Here is a 17,597-nt window from a genome sequence, read left to right as displayed (position 1 = left end):
CACATATATCAGCATTAAACTATTTTTAATGCAGAATTTAAATTGCCTCAGCAAAAGTGTTTGTTTCAGATGTGTAAGACGCAAAGAATATTAGCTTGGCAAGATACTGATGCTCATGTCTTTAAGACATGTGTGTGCCCTGCCTAACTTAACAAGATTAAGCAGAATACAGAACACAGGATTTTAAAAGTATTAGACAAATTCACAGATGGTAAGAATGTCTGCTTGGAATAAAGGTGTTCTTGCATGAGCAGAAAGTATTTCTGTTCATGTAGAACAGCCCCTGATCATTGCTAGTTTTCTACTTTTGCTGCAGCTTCTGCATCATGGTCCATGTGATTCCAGAAGATCCTTCAGCCCATCACTGTGGCTTTTTCCTGGGACAAGAGGCTAAAGGAGGGAGGTGGGAACTCACTATGCAAACAGAATTCTGTTTGTGCCACCTTGGATGCAGTCACCAGCTGTTGGTACCTGAATTGTTCAGGTCATTAGGCCACACCACTAGACAATGGAAGCTAGTGACAACTCCTAGATTATTTGGTTTGTGTCCTCTTACATGCATCTTGGTCAACATATCCAATTCACACGGAATGTGTCACTGCGCGTAAATTTCTATGTGGGCCTTCTGTTATGGCCACCACCTCAATTTTGAATAATTGGAGCATGCTGGGGTGTGCAGGGGTGGAGGGGGAGGTGTGCACTGTAGTTTTTTTGAAACGTTTGAAGCTGACAAGCATGGGTTGTTGAAGCAGTTGAGAAGCTGCATAGAATCCAGGGACTGCTTTAGGTTTGTGGGTGGCTTAGCACCCATCTGAACAAGCCATCCTGCACTGTGCCCAAACATTCACAGTGGCTACCATCACAATGAGAAGCCTTGCAGGGAAATTAACCATAATTGTTTCTCGCAGGTGATCAAAGGATATGATGAACACTTGCCTGGTCCAGGTCAATAGAACATCTTTTTATTTCACACAAATGCCATCTTCACCTATCGACTTTTGCATGCGTGCAATAACAATGCACTATGCTTGGATTAGTGGTAACAGTGTTTCCCCCACAATAACCTGGAGTTTTCAGTTTGTCCATCTTGCTGAACAATCCAGGGACAGGGCATTCTAAGCTTATTCTCTAAACTAGAAACAAAGAAAAATGGTGAGCAGGTGGGATACAGCATAGATGCCCATTCACTTGCTCCATGCTGACCTTAGCCAACCATGGATAGATTAATCCACAGCTGATACGAGTATGTTAGAACCTGGTCAACATTAAGGATGACCCATAAAGTAACAAGTTGTAACCTTTTACTGACTTCTAACTTAATTTTGTGCTTAACAGAAACTGACTTTTCCATCCAGATCATGATTGAGTCAAGTTAATTGGAACTGTATTTTTTCCTAAGATCAACCAATAAATCTTTATTCACAACTGATAGCTGTCTTCCAGGTACAGCGTAAAGTGATGGTGATAGAAGTCATCTCAAAGGAAAGTAAAAGCACTAGAGTTGATATCACCCTTATCATCATGCATGAACTAGAGATAGATCACAGAAAATGATGTGTTCTGTGAGGGCAGCCTACTGTGTATCTTTTTGCAGTGCTTATTTTAATGTCCCAATTGTCTAGCAATATATTTTTGATTCAAGAATAAAATGTAACACTTGTACTGAATTCAATGCTGAGGCAATCTGCCATGTGCATTATAGCTTGGATGGTTTTTTGGAGGCGTTAAAAAAACCACTTGACTGTTTTCTGCCGGTAAGAATCATTTTGTCATGATAAGAATGAATCAGGCCTTTTTCCACCCTGACTAAGAACCAAAAGCAGATCAATATGCCATGTCCTGTAACTCCAGTGCACTGTGTCACATAGATTAAAACTGACAGCAAAATGCTCGTTGTTAAAAGCTGTCCAAAGCTACCAGAAAATGTGGCATGAAAAAGGTTGAGCAAATGCTCATTGCTAGCTAGAGAAACTTTGAATGTATCTACATAAATATCAGGTTTAGTAAAGCAGCTTTACATTTTAACAAGCTACCTAGCAAATGCTGCAGAAATCTTGTGTGGTGGTCTTTTCTGAATTAAAGAACAGCTGGAGACTTTTGAATATGAATGCAATGATCTTCTAAAAACACAATACTATTGATGTTTAATAGAAAAGCAAGTGATGGTGAAGGAATATCTGTGCAGTCTTAAACAGGATTTTTATATCTCCGGGGAAGATATTCATCCCTAGAATATTGTGCACCTTAGCAGTTTAATCATTTGTATTTTGTTTTAAGCTAAATTGTCATATCTGAAATAGATAATTTTAGGGACTATGATGATAGTTTAAAATACATATTGCTGAAATATAGTTTGCAAATATTTCTAATGCTATCTTTCAATCTCATACACCTGGAATAACTTCAGTTATTGGGCTGCACATAAATAAATAAATGGCAGATTTTGTGTTTATGCTTAAGCAGTTTTGAGTCTCCTTTAGTGTGCAAAACACAAACTTACTTTTAGTTAAAATCCAAATACTGTATTTGGAGGTTCAGAACTAGGTGCAGTGTAGTCTCCTACCCAAAGAACATTCTGCTAAGCCTATTTAACCATTGACATTAGGTTTCTTTCAGCATTCATTCCTGCCCCTATTGCTTTTTCCACCTATTTTTATTTTCTGCAGCTGCCTTCTAAAGGAGATGAAAAATCCCAAAGAGGCCTGCTGAAGATATTTTAGGAGCTAAAGGTCTGAAAAGTGCATTGCTGTTGCTATACACGCATGTGCACATGTGTACACACACACACGGACGCACAAATGGTGAGAGAGAAAGAGCACGCACACTATAAAATGTGAGTTTTTTATAGTGATCTCTTGATAGGTGTAATACATAAGTTATCAGATTGAGTGATCTGATATGCATTGTATAACAGCACTAGTTTCTACCCAACACACTGTGCTGGAAAGTTCAGGCAAGACATTTTTCGGACTCTTTCCACATGTTAAATTAAATAAAAGACCCCAAATCCTATTGTCTTTGCTTCCTTGATGAAGCTTTTATTCTCTAAGCTTATATAAGAATGGGGAAGACATTACCGATTCCTTGTAAATTAAGTTGCTTCATGGGGAAAATATGGTCAGGACCTGCCTCTAATCTAGTCTTTTGTAAAAAGAGGGAGGTTTATGTCCCCTTTCTCACTTTCTGCTAAGCCACTCAAGCAGGAGCAGGGAACCTAAGAATGGAACATCCCTGCCTAACCCAGGTTCATCCTTCTCTGTTCCTGCTTGAGCAGCTTCTTCTCCAGCAGAAGATGGGAAAGGGGAAAGAGCAACTCTGGTGAGTCTGGATTTCTGTCAGGCTTATTGTAGCTTCTTGGCACTTCAAGGAAACCTGTTGTGGTAATGTAAGTCAGAGTAGGTTGTTGTAATTTATGTATTACACCCATTGTGTAATAACATAGACAACTACATGAGTTTTCTCAGCTATTTTCTGAAGGATACAATCAAGAATTTTCTAGAACTGCAGTAAAATACCTGGAAAAAAAACCTTATGTAAAATGCACTAGATCCACTCATGAAGTGGGTAATGGCTGAAACAAACTAAATTCACATCAGATTCTAATGATAAATGCAAAACTTTGGACTACAAGAAATTGGTAATAACATGATTCACAGATTACTTTAAAGGTGACAACTGAGCTTAATCTGAACTTTTAAACTTTATTGATATTTTGCAGCAAATTTCAGTAGGAGCATGTAAATATTATACCACATTCTCTTCTGGCTGCCAGGGGAGAAGGCTGCTTATAATTTGTGAGAAAGCATTCGTTGAACAACATCGATCTTGTCTGGGAAACAGTGAAATTGGTAAAATATTTTAAGTAGGTGGATAGATCTGATGAACAGGATTTATGGGGGCAAAGATGAATTCTGAATATAGGGCATGTCTACATCAGCAAATTTGGTGCTATTTTATTTTAATATAGTTTGTTCCACATTACCCCAGTGGTATTAAGCATAGTGCACATTTCTAATAAATGCATTTTCTTCATCTTAGGCTTGTAGGCTTATGATATTTAAAATTAGACACTGGTAACACTTTGACAAAAATAACTTTATCCAATTAAGCAAAAAACGTGGGTGCTAGGACTCTGAAAAGTCCCTGTGAGATTATTTATTAGTCAGGAATGTTTGCAGTTGGAATCAGCCCCTGCATTCTGCACCCCACCCCATGCCAAGGCCATTGGGCTATTAACAGCATCTCTGTAGTTAAAGGGAGCTTTGCATAAAGGTATGCTGCAGTGCATTGGTCAGATGAAGACCACTGTGAGACATTTTGTATTCAAGAAGTTATTGAAAAGATTAAGACAATACAGTAAATTTTGGGGGGAAATACAGTACGATAAACCTAAAAAACACTGGATAGGCAGCAGTGGGTTCCTTATAGTCAAGCTGTATCACCAGGCAAGTATAAAGTATGTGATATATGGGGAAGGGGATATGCTACTTGCATCTAGAAGTCCACAGGGGACCCCGTACAGGCTGTAAGCTTATAACCCATGAGGGAAAAAATGAGGCTAGCCTGTAGCTCATGTTCAAGGATGTTTATGCACTCTTTATTTCCCAATACCTTTGCAATACTTCTCGGTGGCCTTCAATACCATTGATCATGGTTTCCTTCTGGACAGGTTAGCAGGGGTTGGGGTTGGAGGCACTGCTTTGCGTTGGTTCCGCTCCTACCTGGCTGGCCAGGTCCAGAAGGTGGTCCTGGGGGACAGCTGCTCTATGCCATGGCAGTTGTGTCATGGGGTACTGCAGGGCTCAGTGCTGTCCTCCATGCTCTTTATCATCTAAATGAAGCCGCTGGGATAGGTCATTCAGAGCTTTGTGCTGAGGACTCAGCAACATGCTGATGATACCCAGCTCTACCTCTCTTTTACATCTCACCCAGGTGAGGCTGTAGCCATCCTGTTATGGGGCCTGAGCTCGATAATGGACTGGATGAGGGTCAATAAACTGAGGCTCAATCCTGACAAGATGGAGGTGCTGCTAGTAGGGGGACGGGGGTCATCTGACAGGTTAGAGGGGCATTGTCCTGTCCTTGATGAGGTTGCACTTCCACTAAGGGACAGGGTCTGCAGTCTAGGTGTGCTCCCGGACTCAGGTTTGTCCTCACTTTCCCAAGTGTAGCTAACACAGATGCCCTTTTTTTGTAAAGTCAGGTCTTGTCTAGCACTAAATGGCTTGGTATGGCTCAAAGGATATCTTGTTGTTCCTTTGGGGTAGGGGAGAAAGGGGAGGAGAAGGCACAGAGCCCCTGTTGTGCCTGATTGTCTAGTCACCTGCATGGTTAAAATTCCCAAGTAGTTTAAAATGATGTGTGAATACAATGAAGTTATTAGATTGGGCAGGAATTATAATGAGATACAGTGGTGCCTCAGCTCACGAACGCCTTGGTTCACAGCCAAATCAGGTCACAAACAAAATTTCATGAAAATTTTGGCTTGGGTCACGAACTTCGCATTGGGTGGCAACCAAGATCACGGCCATCTCCCCACCCCACCCCCCAAGTGAAGAGATGGCCACGATTGCAGTTGCGTTCATGCAGGGAAGACATAGAGGAGCTGACAACAGAAGAACTTGCTGAACTCCAGAGTGAGCAGCAGAAGGCACTTGCTGAGGAGGATTCCACTGAGGAAGAGGAAGACAGGGAGGAAGTTAGCAGTGATGCGATACAATCCATTATGAAAAAATGGAATGAGTGCCAGGATTTCTTTGAGAAGCACCACCCCAACATAACTGTAACGAACAGAGTGTTGAATCTGATGGACGATAACGTGGCCTTTCATTTCCAGGGGGTTATGCAGCGCAGGAAAAAACAAGTGACTATAGACAGATTTTTCACCAATTTTGACCCTGCAGCTAAGAGACAAAGGAGAGAGGAAACCCCTGAAAGAGATCTGCCCAGTGTCCTTATGGAGGGGGACTCTCCCTGAAACGATACCCCCCCCCCCACCTAGGTTAGTGTTCTCCACTGTACTGTACACTACTTTGTTACTTTGTTGTTCTTTGTCACTTTGTTTCAAATTTTTTCTGATTTAAAAAAAAAATAGTTACAGAATGGATTAACCTTATTTACATTGAACCTTATGGGGAAATTTGACTTGGCTCATGACCAAAATTTGGCTCACAACCACATTCAGAGGGGCCAGAACAGATTAACCTTATTTACATTGAATCTTATGGGGAAATTTGACTTGGGTCTCATCCAATTTGGGTCACAACCAGAGTCGTGGAACGGATTAAGTTCGTGAGCCAAGGTACCACTGTTTTTCCAATTTCCTTTTACTTTTTTACTTTAAATATTTATTGACTGGTGTTTTTCCATGACGGACCACATCCTAAACAAAAGGAAACCAATCAGTTGATTGGTTGCAAACTTGACTCTTTTGTCTGCCTCTTTAGTTTGCGTTTAAATTGGTTTGACTATAAAAAAAAGATGAGTGTGGCATTCACCATCAAATATATCAATAGATCTACTGGCCTTTCTTCTCCCCCAAGTTGTTTGCTATGGGAAATTCTGAATCATGTTCAGAGGGTTGCAAGAAATTCCTTGTCCCAGTTTGCTGATATCAGATCATGGCTCAGGAGCAAAAGTTGTTCTATTGAACATTTTAAGATAATATCATTCCTTGAATGCAACTAGTAAGTATGAGAAGTTAGATCATTTTTCAGTTTGACTGTTTAATGATGTGTGCTTTTAAATTTTCTGCCTCTCTTTTATCAATAAATACCTGCAACACTTACCCAGTCAAAGTCAAGGACTTTTCAGTTCCATTGATTTCAAGAGGATAATTAAACATGCACTGATCTTTTTCCCAATTAGGCTTTAAAGTATCTCACTTTGTCTGGAGCATGCAGCTGGATTTTAATAGTCTAGTCAGTAATTCTATGCACATTTACTTGGAAGAAAGCTTTACTGTACTTGGTGGGACTTACTTATCAGTAAGGACAATCCAGATTCCTAGATTAGAGGTCAGAGATGGAGCTCTGACCCTGGAGTTGGGGATGTGTCCTCCAATCCCCTTCCCTGCCTCTCACAGCCATTGGGGAAGAGCTGTGCCAGATTCTTTAGTGAGGTCATGAAACTCACCTCAGGGTGTAAAGGAGGTGTTCAGGAGGGAACAGGAGGAGGCTGGGGATAGTGGGATATGAGCTATCTTGATAGCTCTCCAGCCTCCTTGCTATCCTTCTGAAGTGTTTTAACATGGCTTGAAAACAGCTGTCTAGCTGAAATGCAGAAGGGGTGGGGAAGCAGAATTCTTCTCCTCCTGCTCTGTACCAGATGTTCATAAACTTTTGAGATCAGAGGCTTGAAAGCACTGAGAGGCCCCATAATAGGAGAATACATGTGCCTTTAACGTACAGTGATAAAATCATATCCTGTTAATAGTCCTGTCTATGTTAGAGTAAAATGAACAATTGTACAAGCTCAGATCATGTTCCAATGCCTATGTTTGGTTCAGTTTTTTTAATTTTATGGTCACAGACCAAGAAGATTAATAAACAGATAAAATAGCAGTAGAAAAATTAAAACACTGTTAAAACAGCACAATTTATACAATATTTTCACTCAAGCGGATGGCCACATTTTTCATAATCTGTACTCCAGTAATAAAAATTTGGAAACATTTCCAGAAACTTAAGATGATACATCCCTTAAACAAATAGATACCAGAGTAGAAGAGCTGTTCCATAATTATTGTTATTAATGGTTTAATGAAATTCTCTTGCATTCTCTATAAAAATGCAATATAAAAGAACATGGTCCACTGTTTCGACTGCTCGAGCACCACAGGAACGTACCCATTCATTGACTGGGGCCTTGTTAAATCGTTCTTTTAATACTGCTGGTGGTAGCACATTGAAATGAGGAAGAGTAAATGCTCTTCTGTACTTTGGGATAGTTAGTGTGCACAGATATGGGGCTGGAGTAAATCCATCATTATAACAGTTATTGTAGTTGAGATGAAATAATGAGAAACAGGTTTTATTAGCAGCAGTTCTCAAATATTGAAGATCTAGATCTATTAATCTTTGAACAACAAGAAATTGGAACTTCTCCAGCCCATAATTGTCTAGCGCTTCTGCAGAGAAACCTAGCCTATGTGCCTTCTTGTTAATTTCCCGCATCCATCAGTTGACATATCTGAAAGCAGTAGAGAGAGAGAGCTACTAGGAACTGCTAGAAAGCATAAATGTACCCACTTTTTAAAGGCTTAATCCATGCCTTGCATCAACGGATCAAATACCTACTTCCAGATAAATAGCTGCATTCTTCGTCGTGGTCTCTGTGCATCACACATATGGGTGCTGCACCTGCGCAGTGCCTAGGCCAGAAGATTAGAAAGCTAACGGTTTTTGGCAGGAAAAGCTCCGCTCCCCTCCCCCATATAGTATAAATAGAGCGGAGCATCCGCCATTTTACTCAGTCTTTGCGACCGCCGTTCACTGTGCCTCATGCCTGTTCATCTCTCTCTTAGATTTCACCTTGCGCTTGCTACGCTTATACCTTGTTCCTTGTTATATTCCCAGTTTTCTTCTCTTCCTTGTTGTAGTTTTCTTCCTTTTCTCTTTCTAAAAAAAAACAAAAAAGCAAAAATATTATTCTTATCCTCTGTACTATCATCTCCTTTTTTCTTTTTCGCGATGGCACAGCGGGCGGCATTCCACAAGTGTAGTGAGTGCGACCCCAAAATGTCTCCCGCCAACCTGCACGACTTATGCCTCCTCTGCCTTGGCGAGGGGCATAGAGCCGACAAGTGCAGGCATTGCCTGGCATTGCCTGGCCTTTACCAAACAGGCCAGGAAGAATAGGGAGAATCGTCTCCGTAAGTTGCTTTGGGATCAGGCCTTGCTACAATCAGACCAACTGGTCTCAAGGCCTACCCCTTCCTCGGCTGTGCCGCTGCAGCGCTCCGCCTCTACTTTGGCTGGGCCCTCTAAGTGCCCCACCTCAACATTGGCTGCGCCACCGCAGCGTCCTTCAGACGAAGGCGCTACTTCGGCAGAAGCGCAACAGCTACCTTCTCCCCCAGCTAAACAAAAGGAGAAGCGTAAGCATTCAGAATCGGATAAATCCTCCGGGCACAAGAAGCCGAGGAAAGATAAGGCGGCTAAGGTGGCCCATAAAGGCAAGAAACTCAATCGCCCCAAACATTGGGGCTCGGGTTTGTCGGGGTTCTCCGTACCGACCGCTGCCACGGTACCAACTCCCTCGGGACCGGCCCTGCAATCGGCGATGCAGGTGACCCCGCCGGGATCCCCCAGGCATGTGGTTCAGCCTGAGAGCGTGCCTCCTCCACCGGAGCCACCGCTTAGGGAGTCCATCTCCATTGGAGAGATTAGAGATTTCCCACTGAGGGAACGCTCCCCAACTCTGATGCCTACTGTTGGGCCACCTGAGGGACCAGTGTCGCCACCTAGGCGTAGGAGCTGTACATCGGAACGCCAATTAGATGACTGGCCAATGCATGGCTATGGCGGTTTCCCCGGCTGGAGTGGATACTGTTTATTTATTTTATATTGTTAATTTTAATTTTTATATTGTTATTTTTGTATTTTATTGTATTTTATTGTGTTGTAAGCCGCCCCAAGGCTTCAGCAAGGGGCGGCATAGAAATGTTTTAATAAATAAATAAATACCAACCCTACGCCTACTATCCACGGGACCGTCATTCGACATCGATCCCGAGAGAGGCACCGTCCACTTCCGGCCGTGCGGAGCGGAGACCCCCACCATCTCCGGAGACCTCTTCTAGTGAGCATTACCGCTGCCACCAGGACTCAGATGAGTCGGAAGTAGACTCCACATCCCCGGATGTAGCCATCACTTCCCAGGACCCTGGATCCAGGGATGAGCCCCATGTCACCTTCTCAGAGCTCATCTCTCGTTTAGTTCGGTCGCTGGAAATTGAGGCCTACCATCACCCCAGTCCCAGCACCGATAGATTTTTGACATCATCCAGGGAGAGCAGTCTGCAACCATAGCCTTGCCTCTTATCACCACTCTCCACCAGGCGATGGTCCAGCCCTGGGACCAACCAGCACAACCACAAGCGGCGTCTCGCCGGTACGAGTCTATGTACCAGGTCAGAGAGGAAGATATTCCATTCCTGCTTCGCCACCCCAAGCCTAACTCTGTGGTGGTTGAATCGTCCCAGGGCAGGGAGGCTCAGGGACATACAACACCCCGAGATAAGAAGGGAAGGAAGATAGACATGATTGCGTGTCAGGTCTATGCGGCTGCAGGACTCGGCTTGCGCATATCAAATTATGAAGCTACGCTGGCACGTTACCAGTACTTCATAATGCAGAAGCTGGATAACGTCGCTTCCTCCCTCCCGGACCAACAGGCAGACCTAGCCAGGGTCTTTATAAAGGAAGCAATGCAAGTGGCCATACAGCAGTTGTCCACCGCAAGACACCATGTGGACACTGACTCTCGGGCCATGGTCAGTGCTATTTCCCTGTGACGGCATGTGTGGCTCAGGAATTGTAACTTTCCTGAAGAAATGAAGAGGAGGATAGAGGAAATGCCATTCGATGGGACCAGGCTTTTCCACGCGGAGACTGATCACAAACTCAAGGCCATCCATGAATCATGTATGACAGCGTGTCGCATGGAGCTCCCGCAACATAAACATAAGTGACCATGGTCCAGGCCTTACGGACGTCAGCAATATCAACCCCGCCAGCAATATCACCAAAGGCAGCAGCGTGGAAGGCAACAGCCTCAACAGCGCTTCTCTCAGGGCCGTCAGTACTTTGATACCGAAAAGCGTCCTCGTTGACGGTCCTGGCAAGCCATTTCATCTTTCCACCTCCTACCTTCTCCTCTCCCTTTTTGGAGCCAGCTTCAAAGCCGACTCCCCATTTGGGAGTCCGTTACATCTGATAGGTGGGTGTTGTCTATCATTCAGCTCGGATATAGAATAGAATTCAACATCGTTCCACCATCGAGCCCTATCCGATTTACGCCGCCATCTTCGGTTTTATGCGATGAAGTCTACCAGCTTCTTTGTAAAGGAGCGATTCGACAACTCTCTTGCACTGATGGGCTACACGGATTTTGTTCTAGATATTTTACAGTCCCCAAATGGGACAGTGGTCTTCGCCCCATCCTGGATCTGAGAGATGTCAATAGATACATCAAGCCAAAAAAGTTCCGGATGACCACCTTACAAAATATCCTTCCATTGCTGAAGAAGGGGGATTGGTTCACCTCACTGGACTTGAAGGATGCTTATTTTCATATCTCCATTCATCCTTCCCATAGACGTTTCCTGTGTTTTACTGTAGGATCCAATATTTTCGAATTCAATGTTCTGCCATTCAGTCTAGCCACGGCACCGAGGGTTTTTACAAAATGCATGGCCCTGGTGTGCACACACCTGCAGCTTCGGGGTATACAAGTTTACCCCTACTTAGATGATTGGCTGACTGTGTCACAGACTAAAGACAGCCTCCTTGTGGCTGTCCATACAACTTGTGCTTTTTTGCTTGACAATCTTGGACTGTGCATTAACTTTAAGAAATCATCACTTATCCCTACGCAGGTCATCGATTTCATCAGGGCACATATCGACTCCATTCTACAGAGAGTGTTTCTTCCTCCATCCCGCGGAGCCACGCTTTGTGCTCACATTCATCGGATTCGACAACAAAGAACAGTACAGGCTGTTACTATACAAAGGCTGCTGGGACACATGGCTGCCTCAGTTGCCATCGTGCCACACGCCAGACTCAGACTTTGGCCACTGAAATTGTTTCTCAACGAATTGTTTCACCCGCAGCGGGACCTACAAACCAAGCTTATTCGGATCCCATTTTCGATTCTTCATTCCTTGACATGGTAGACTGTTGTATGCAACCTATCTGTAGGCGTTCTGTTCCGACCGCCTCAACTGACAGTGACATTGTACACCGATGCGTCCCTCATCAGATGGGGTGTGGCATGTACAGGACTTCGGGTTCAAGGGACTTGGAACCAACAGGAAGTGGCGAGGCATATCAATTTCCTCGAGCTTCTAGTGATTTTCAACGCTCTCAAATCCTTCGAAACCGTCATATACCACCAAGTTGTCCAGATTGCGTCCAACAACATAGCTGCTGTTTTCTACATCAACAAGCAAGGCGGGACGAGGTCACCTCTCTTGGCTCAACTGTTGATGCAAATCTGGGATTGGTGTATCTCAAGGGACATAACACTACTGGCGGTTCACCTTGCAGGAACCGGCAACGTAGAAGCGGATGCACTGAGCAGGCAGATGTCAACAACCCACGAGTGGGAGTTGGATCGGATGATTTGCAACGAACTGTTCCATTTGTGGGGATACCCGGACATAGACTTGTTCGCTACCCAAGAGAACAGGGTATGTGAACTGTTTTGCTTCAGAGCAGGTATCGGACAGGACTTGAGGGGAGATGCCCTCATGATCAATTGGAACAGCCTGCATTTCTACGCGTTTCCTCCGATGTGGGTGGTATCGAAGATTATTCAGGACAACGCTACGGGAATACTAATAACCCCATGGTGGCCGAGACAACTCTGGTTCACCACTCTCCTCATTCAGTCCAAAGTCATTTTTCGTCAGCTTCCACCGGTTCCTCATCTGTTGACACAACACAACAGAGCAATCCGACACCTGGACTTGGCTTCGCTGAAATTGACAGCGTGGAACATTCGCTGGACTTAGTTACTCCATCGATTCCAATAGCATCCCGACTGACGGAATCCTCACCTCAACAACGTACGGGACCGACTCTCCCTTCGGGACCGTCAGACATCGTCTTGGGACTGACATTTTTACATCCTGATATCCTCGAATCTGCACTAAGACATTCTACACGCCGCTTTTACTTGGCAAAATGGAGAAGATTCTCATCTTTTGCTGACTGCCATTCCTTTTCTGCAGAATCGGCATCCATTGAGAATATTTTGCAATTTCTATTTGAACTGCATCGTTTGGGACGAACCCTCTTCTATAAAAGTTTACACCGCTGACATTTCACATTTCCAGGGCAACATATAGGGCTCATCAGTCTTTTCTCAACCTCTGATTCACCATTTTCTCAAAGGCTTGCAGAATCTACACCCGTCAGTCCGCCCGGCCATGCCAACTTGGAGTCTTTCTGTTGTACTCCAAGCACTTACAAAGCCACCGTTTGAACCTCTGGCAACATTGGATTTACACTTAGTATCGTGGAAAACTGCTTTCCTTGTTGCGGTTACTTCAGCCAGAAGGGCAAACGAACTTTGTGCTCTTCATATAGATCCACCATTTTTAAATTTTCACAAGGAAAAGGTCGTCCTTCAGATGGACTCAGCGTTTCTTCCTAAGGTGGCTACATCATTTCATTTGAATCAGGACATTGCCTTGCCTGCATTCTTTCTATCCCCTTCGATTCCGATTGAACGCTCTCTCCACACACTTGATGTTCGACGCTGCCTAGCCTTTTACAGGTCTCACACAGAATCCTTCAGGAATTCTGATAGACTCTTCATTAAATACGCTGATCATGACAAGGGCTCTCCAGTCACATCTCAAAGACTGTCTAAATGGTTTGTGCAAACCATAGCACTGGCATATCAGCTAGCAAAGATGGACTTACCTACGCTTCCAAGGGGCCATTCTACATGAGCAGTAGCGACTTCGTCGGCTTTTGCAGCAGGTGTTCCTATCCAGGATATTTGCAGAGCCACAACCTGGGCTGCTCCGTGTACCTTCGCCAAGCATTATTGGCTTGATGTGCGTGCCAGACAGGACTGTTCCTTTGGTAGAGCAGTACTCTCTGCCATTCTTCAGTGACGACACCTCCCTCCTCCGGGTCTGGTAAGCTTGCTACTCACCCATATGTGTGATGCACAGAGGCCACAATGAAGAAAAGTAGGTTGCTTACCTGTAACTGATGTTCTTCGAGTAGCCATCTGTGCATTCAGACAACCCACCTTCCGGCCCTGCACGGTGTCAGTGAGTGGAATTGATTTCTTGTCGGTTCCGTACTGCTCTTAGGGTACCCATGCAGCTTCTTGTAGTACTGTCCTTGACTGCTAGGGGGCGAACGTCGGTCTTCAAGACTGAGTAAAATGGCTGCGGATGCTCCACTCTATTTATACTATATGGGGGAGGGGAGCAGAGCTTTTCCCTCCAAAAACCGTTAGCTTTTTAATCTTCCGGCCTAGGCACTGCACAGGCACAGCACCCATATGTGTGAATTCACAGATGGCCACTCGAAGAACATCAGTTACAGGTAAGCAACCTGCTTTTCTGCACAAGGAGAAAGTCTGAAAGCTTCCTAAGAAAAACAGAGTAAGCTGTTTTCCATTTAGGAATGAAATTCCACAATCCAAATAGGGATGCCAAAAATAAGTCTTTGCTTTATAAATTTGTATTGCAGAGGGGATATGATGCCCACCATGGGTAAAAAGAATTTTAAAATGTGCTGGCTAAAGTTTGCTGATTCAATTGCTTGTCTATGTTGTTCAAATCAGAGCCCAGTGCTCTGCATTTAAATTCTTAGATATTTTATATGGGAAACTTGGTTAATGATGTTACCATTTAAAGTCCATTTAAATTGTTTTCTAACGTCAGAGAACACCAGGACCTTAGAATTCTCATAATTAATGATCAGGCTATTTATAGAGCAATATGTTCCAAATGCAGCTAGTAAACAATTTAACTTTTGGAAAATGATAGCATTACGCATCGTCATCCTACAGAACTAGATGTACCTTAGTATTACATTGTCTGGGAGCATGAGAATCAATATTACAGAAATGGAAAGCCAGATCATTTAGAAATAAATTAAAAAGAAAAGGGGCCAAAATACAACCCTGTCTCACTCCCCTTGTAATTAGAATTGGGCAACCCATGTTATACTCCCCATCTCCATTTGTGTCAGATTTATGATGATTCCCTCACACACCTTCAGATATCTGGGAACAGGATCTTTGTGGTTTCCAACAGGTGTTTCCTCCATACATCTTGAATACTGTAATAGAAATGACTAAACTTTTGAGCATTCTAAAAGTAGAAAAAACTGAATTGGCATTGCATCATGGCACAGAGATGCTACCCTAAAGTATAAAAATAATATGGTAAGGATATTTGTGGTGCAGAATACTCTTTGTGAATCAGTTATATAGTTTTCAAAATTAAACAATGGTTTTATAGTGTGTTTGTCACCAGGCAGCAACTATTCCATCAGACAGCCACAGAGGAAGCGATGGGAAGCAAAGCCACTGCAGTGTCCAGGCCAGTTGGTCATTGAGTTTGTTTTTTTCCTTCCTCCATCTTTTTTACTTCTTTGCTTCTTTTTGTGTCATGGCTTTTAGATTACAGGCAAAGGCTGCCTTGTTTTTATTGATTTTATGTAAACTGCTCTGGGAGCCTTTTGTGTTGAAAAATGGGGCAAAATGTTTTTACAAATAATGAGACAAAACAGGTTCACTGACCTTTGATTTGTGGGTTTGAGTTTTCCCCCCAATGTTAATCTTCACTGTACCAGTCCATAAACATGCACTAGTTGGCACCAGGAAAATTAAAATGAAAGCAGCAAAAAAAAAAAAAAAAAAAGCCAGAGACACATGACTAACTGCATCAATTTTAGAGGGAAGTTAATAGCTTAAATATGGAGTAGGGAAAGTCAAAGGCAGAAGAAGAAAGGGAAGATCAAGTAAGAGATGGATTGATTCTGTAAAGGAAGCCACAGCCTTTAATTTAGAACACCTAAGCAGGGATGTCATGGATAGGACATTTTGGAGGGGTTTCATTCTCAGGGTCGCCATACGTTGGAGACAGCTTTACAGCACATAACAACAATAGAGTAGTGCACTGACTCGAGGGCCTCAACCAGAGTTAAAACTGAGCCAAGAAGCTTCCTGGTGTGTATTAGGCATCACTTCTCAGTTTAGCTGTTCTGTTCAGAGGTGTAAGGCTAATGGGGTAAGGGGTTGGAGAACTAAGGCCTGCACCTCCACTCTGCAACATTTTGCCTCTATTCTTCTCAGAGGTAGACTGTCACCACCCACAAATTAATAAAACATAATCTATACCTTCTTATCATATAGTAATATTCAGCTATTCATAATCTGGACCCATAGGTATCCAAGCTCCTGGCTTCTATATATGTAGAAGGAAGATCCCTGCTTCAGACTATGTTAGCCATACACTACTGGAAAATTATTGTTGCAAAATAAGCAATCATGATATGCTACACATATTCAGAAAGAGGACCTGTTGAGTTCAGTGGGGCTTACTCTTGGGTAAGTGTTTACCTATCAAATTGATCTCTCAGTGACAACAGATGCATAAGATCTAGGATAAACAAGAACTTGATATGAATTCATGTATTTTTCCTTCTCCTCTACAGAAACTACATGTTGTATTTTGCACATGGGTATAAGAAAGGTATTGAAAGATAAAGCAGATGGTGATGGAGAGAGGCTGAACATGAAGGCTCTTGGTGCTGTATACCTTGATGGATATAAGGGAAGTGTTAACCAGAAAGGAGCTTTAAAATATTAGTTTGTAAAGAAGGACCAGTCTTTGCTTGACATTACCACAGGTCTCCATATTTAAAAGAAATGACCAGTCTACTTCCAGAGGATACCATGGAGCCCCAGAGCTCAGATGAGCTGGAATGCAAAATCTGTTACAACCGTTATAACTTGAGACAGAGAAAACCTAAAGTACTGGAGTGTTGCCACAGAGTATGTGCCAAATGCCTTTGCAAGATCATAGACTTTGGGGACTCTCCTCAGGGAGTCATTGTTTGCCCATTCTGTAGGTTCGAGACATGCCTACCTGATGATGAGGTGAGTAGCCTTCCTGATGATAACAACATCCTTGTAAATTTGGCATATGGTGGAAAGGTGAAGAAGTGCCTACCAGACAATCCTACAGAACTTTTACTGACTCCAAAAAGGCTTGCCTCCCTCGTTAGCCCTTCTCACACGTCTTCCAACTGTCTGGTTATAACCATTATGGAAGTGCAGAGAGAGAGTCCTCCAACCCTGAACTCAACCCCTGTTGTGGAATTCTACAGGCCCACAAGTTTTGACTCCGTTGCATCCGTGTCACACAGCTGGACAGTGTGGAACTGTACATCCTTGCTCTTCCAGACTACAATTCGAGTCTTAGTTTGGTTGCTAGGCCTGCTGTATTTTAGTTCCTTGCCGTTAGGGATCTACTTACTGGTATCAAAGAAAGTCACTCTTGGGGTAGTCTTTGTCAGCCTTGTTCCCTCGAGCCTTGTTATTCTTATGGTTTATGGTTTTTGCCAGTGTATATGTCATGAGTTTCTGGACTGTATGTCATCTTCTTAAAAGCAATTGCAGTGAGATAAGCAATGAAATCATGTGAAATTGCCATAGGTGTAGCATAGTTAACTTATACTTCTCTTTTGTATTTTTATTTTATTACTTTTATTCATCAAATAGGAATACTGACCAGTTTTGTGGTCCTTTTCTTAAGACTAATTGAAAGATTGTTTTCTTCTACTCTATACTATTTTACTAATGAATAAGATTTATTTTCTAAAAAGCAATAGAAA

At 43.1% G+C, this 17,597-nt stretch overlaps 1 protein-coding gene across 1 annotated transcript; it reads left to right on the top strand.

Moving 5' to 3' along the window:
* The first annotated feature begins 16,629 nt into the window (after window positions 1-16,629).
* RNF182 (ring finger protein 182) lies at window positions 16,630-17,370 on the top strand. Its single transcript, XM_044426636.1, has one exon. It carries the CDS (start codon window positions 16,630-16,632, stop codon window positions 17,368-17,370), a length of 741 nt encoding a protein of 246 aa, XP_044282571.1.
* The last annotated feature ends 227 nt before the right edge of the window (window positions 17,371-17,597 follow it).

This window comes from Varanus komodoensis, unplaced genomic scaffold (genome assembly GCF_004798865.1).
Source record: "Varanus komodoensis strain SLA01 unplaced genomic scaffold, ASM479886v1 scaffold17, whole genome shotgun sequence".
Taxonomy (NCBI): domain Eukaryota; kingdom Metazoa; phylum Chordata; class Lepidosauria; order Squamata; family Varanidae; genus Varanus; species Varanus komodoensis.
Note: the sequence above shows the minus strand (reverse complement) of the source record. Positions and strands in the feature narration are given on the sequence as shown.

Excerpts from the sequence above, each read along its gene's own strand:
- RNF182 (XM_044426636.1), top strand. The coding sequence starts at position 16,630 with ATGACCAGTCTACTTCCAGAGGATACCATGGAGCCCCAGAGCTCAGAT.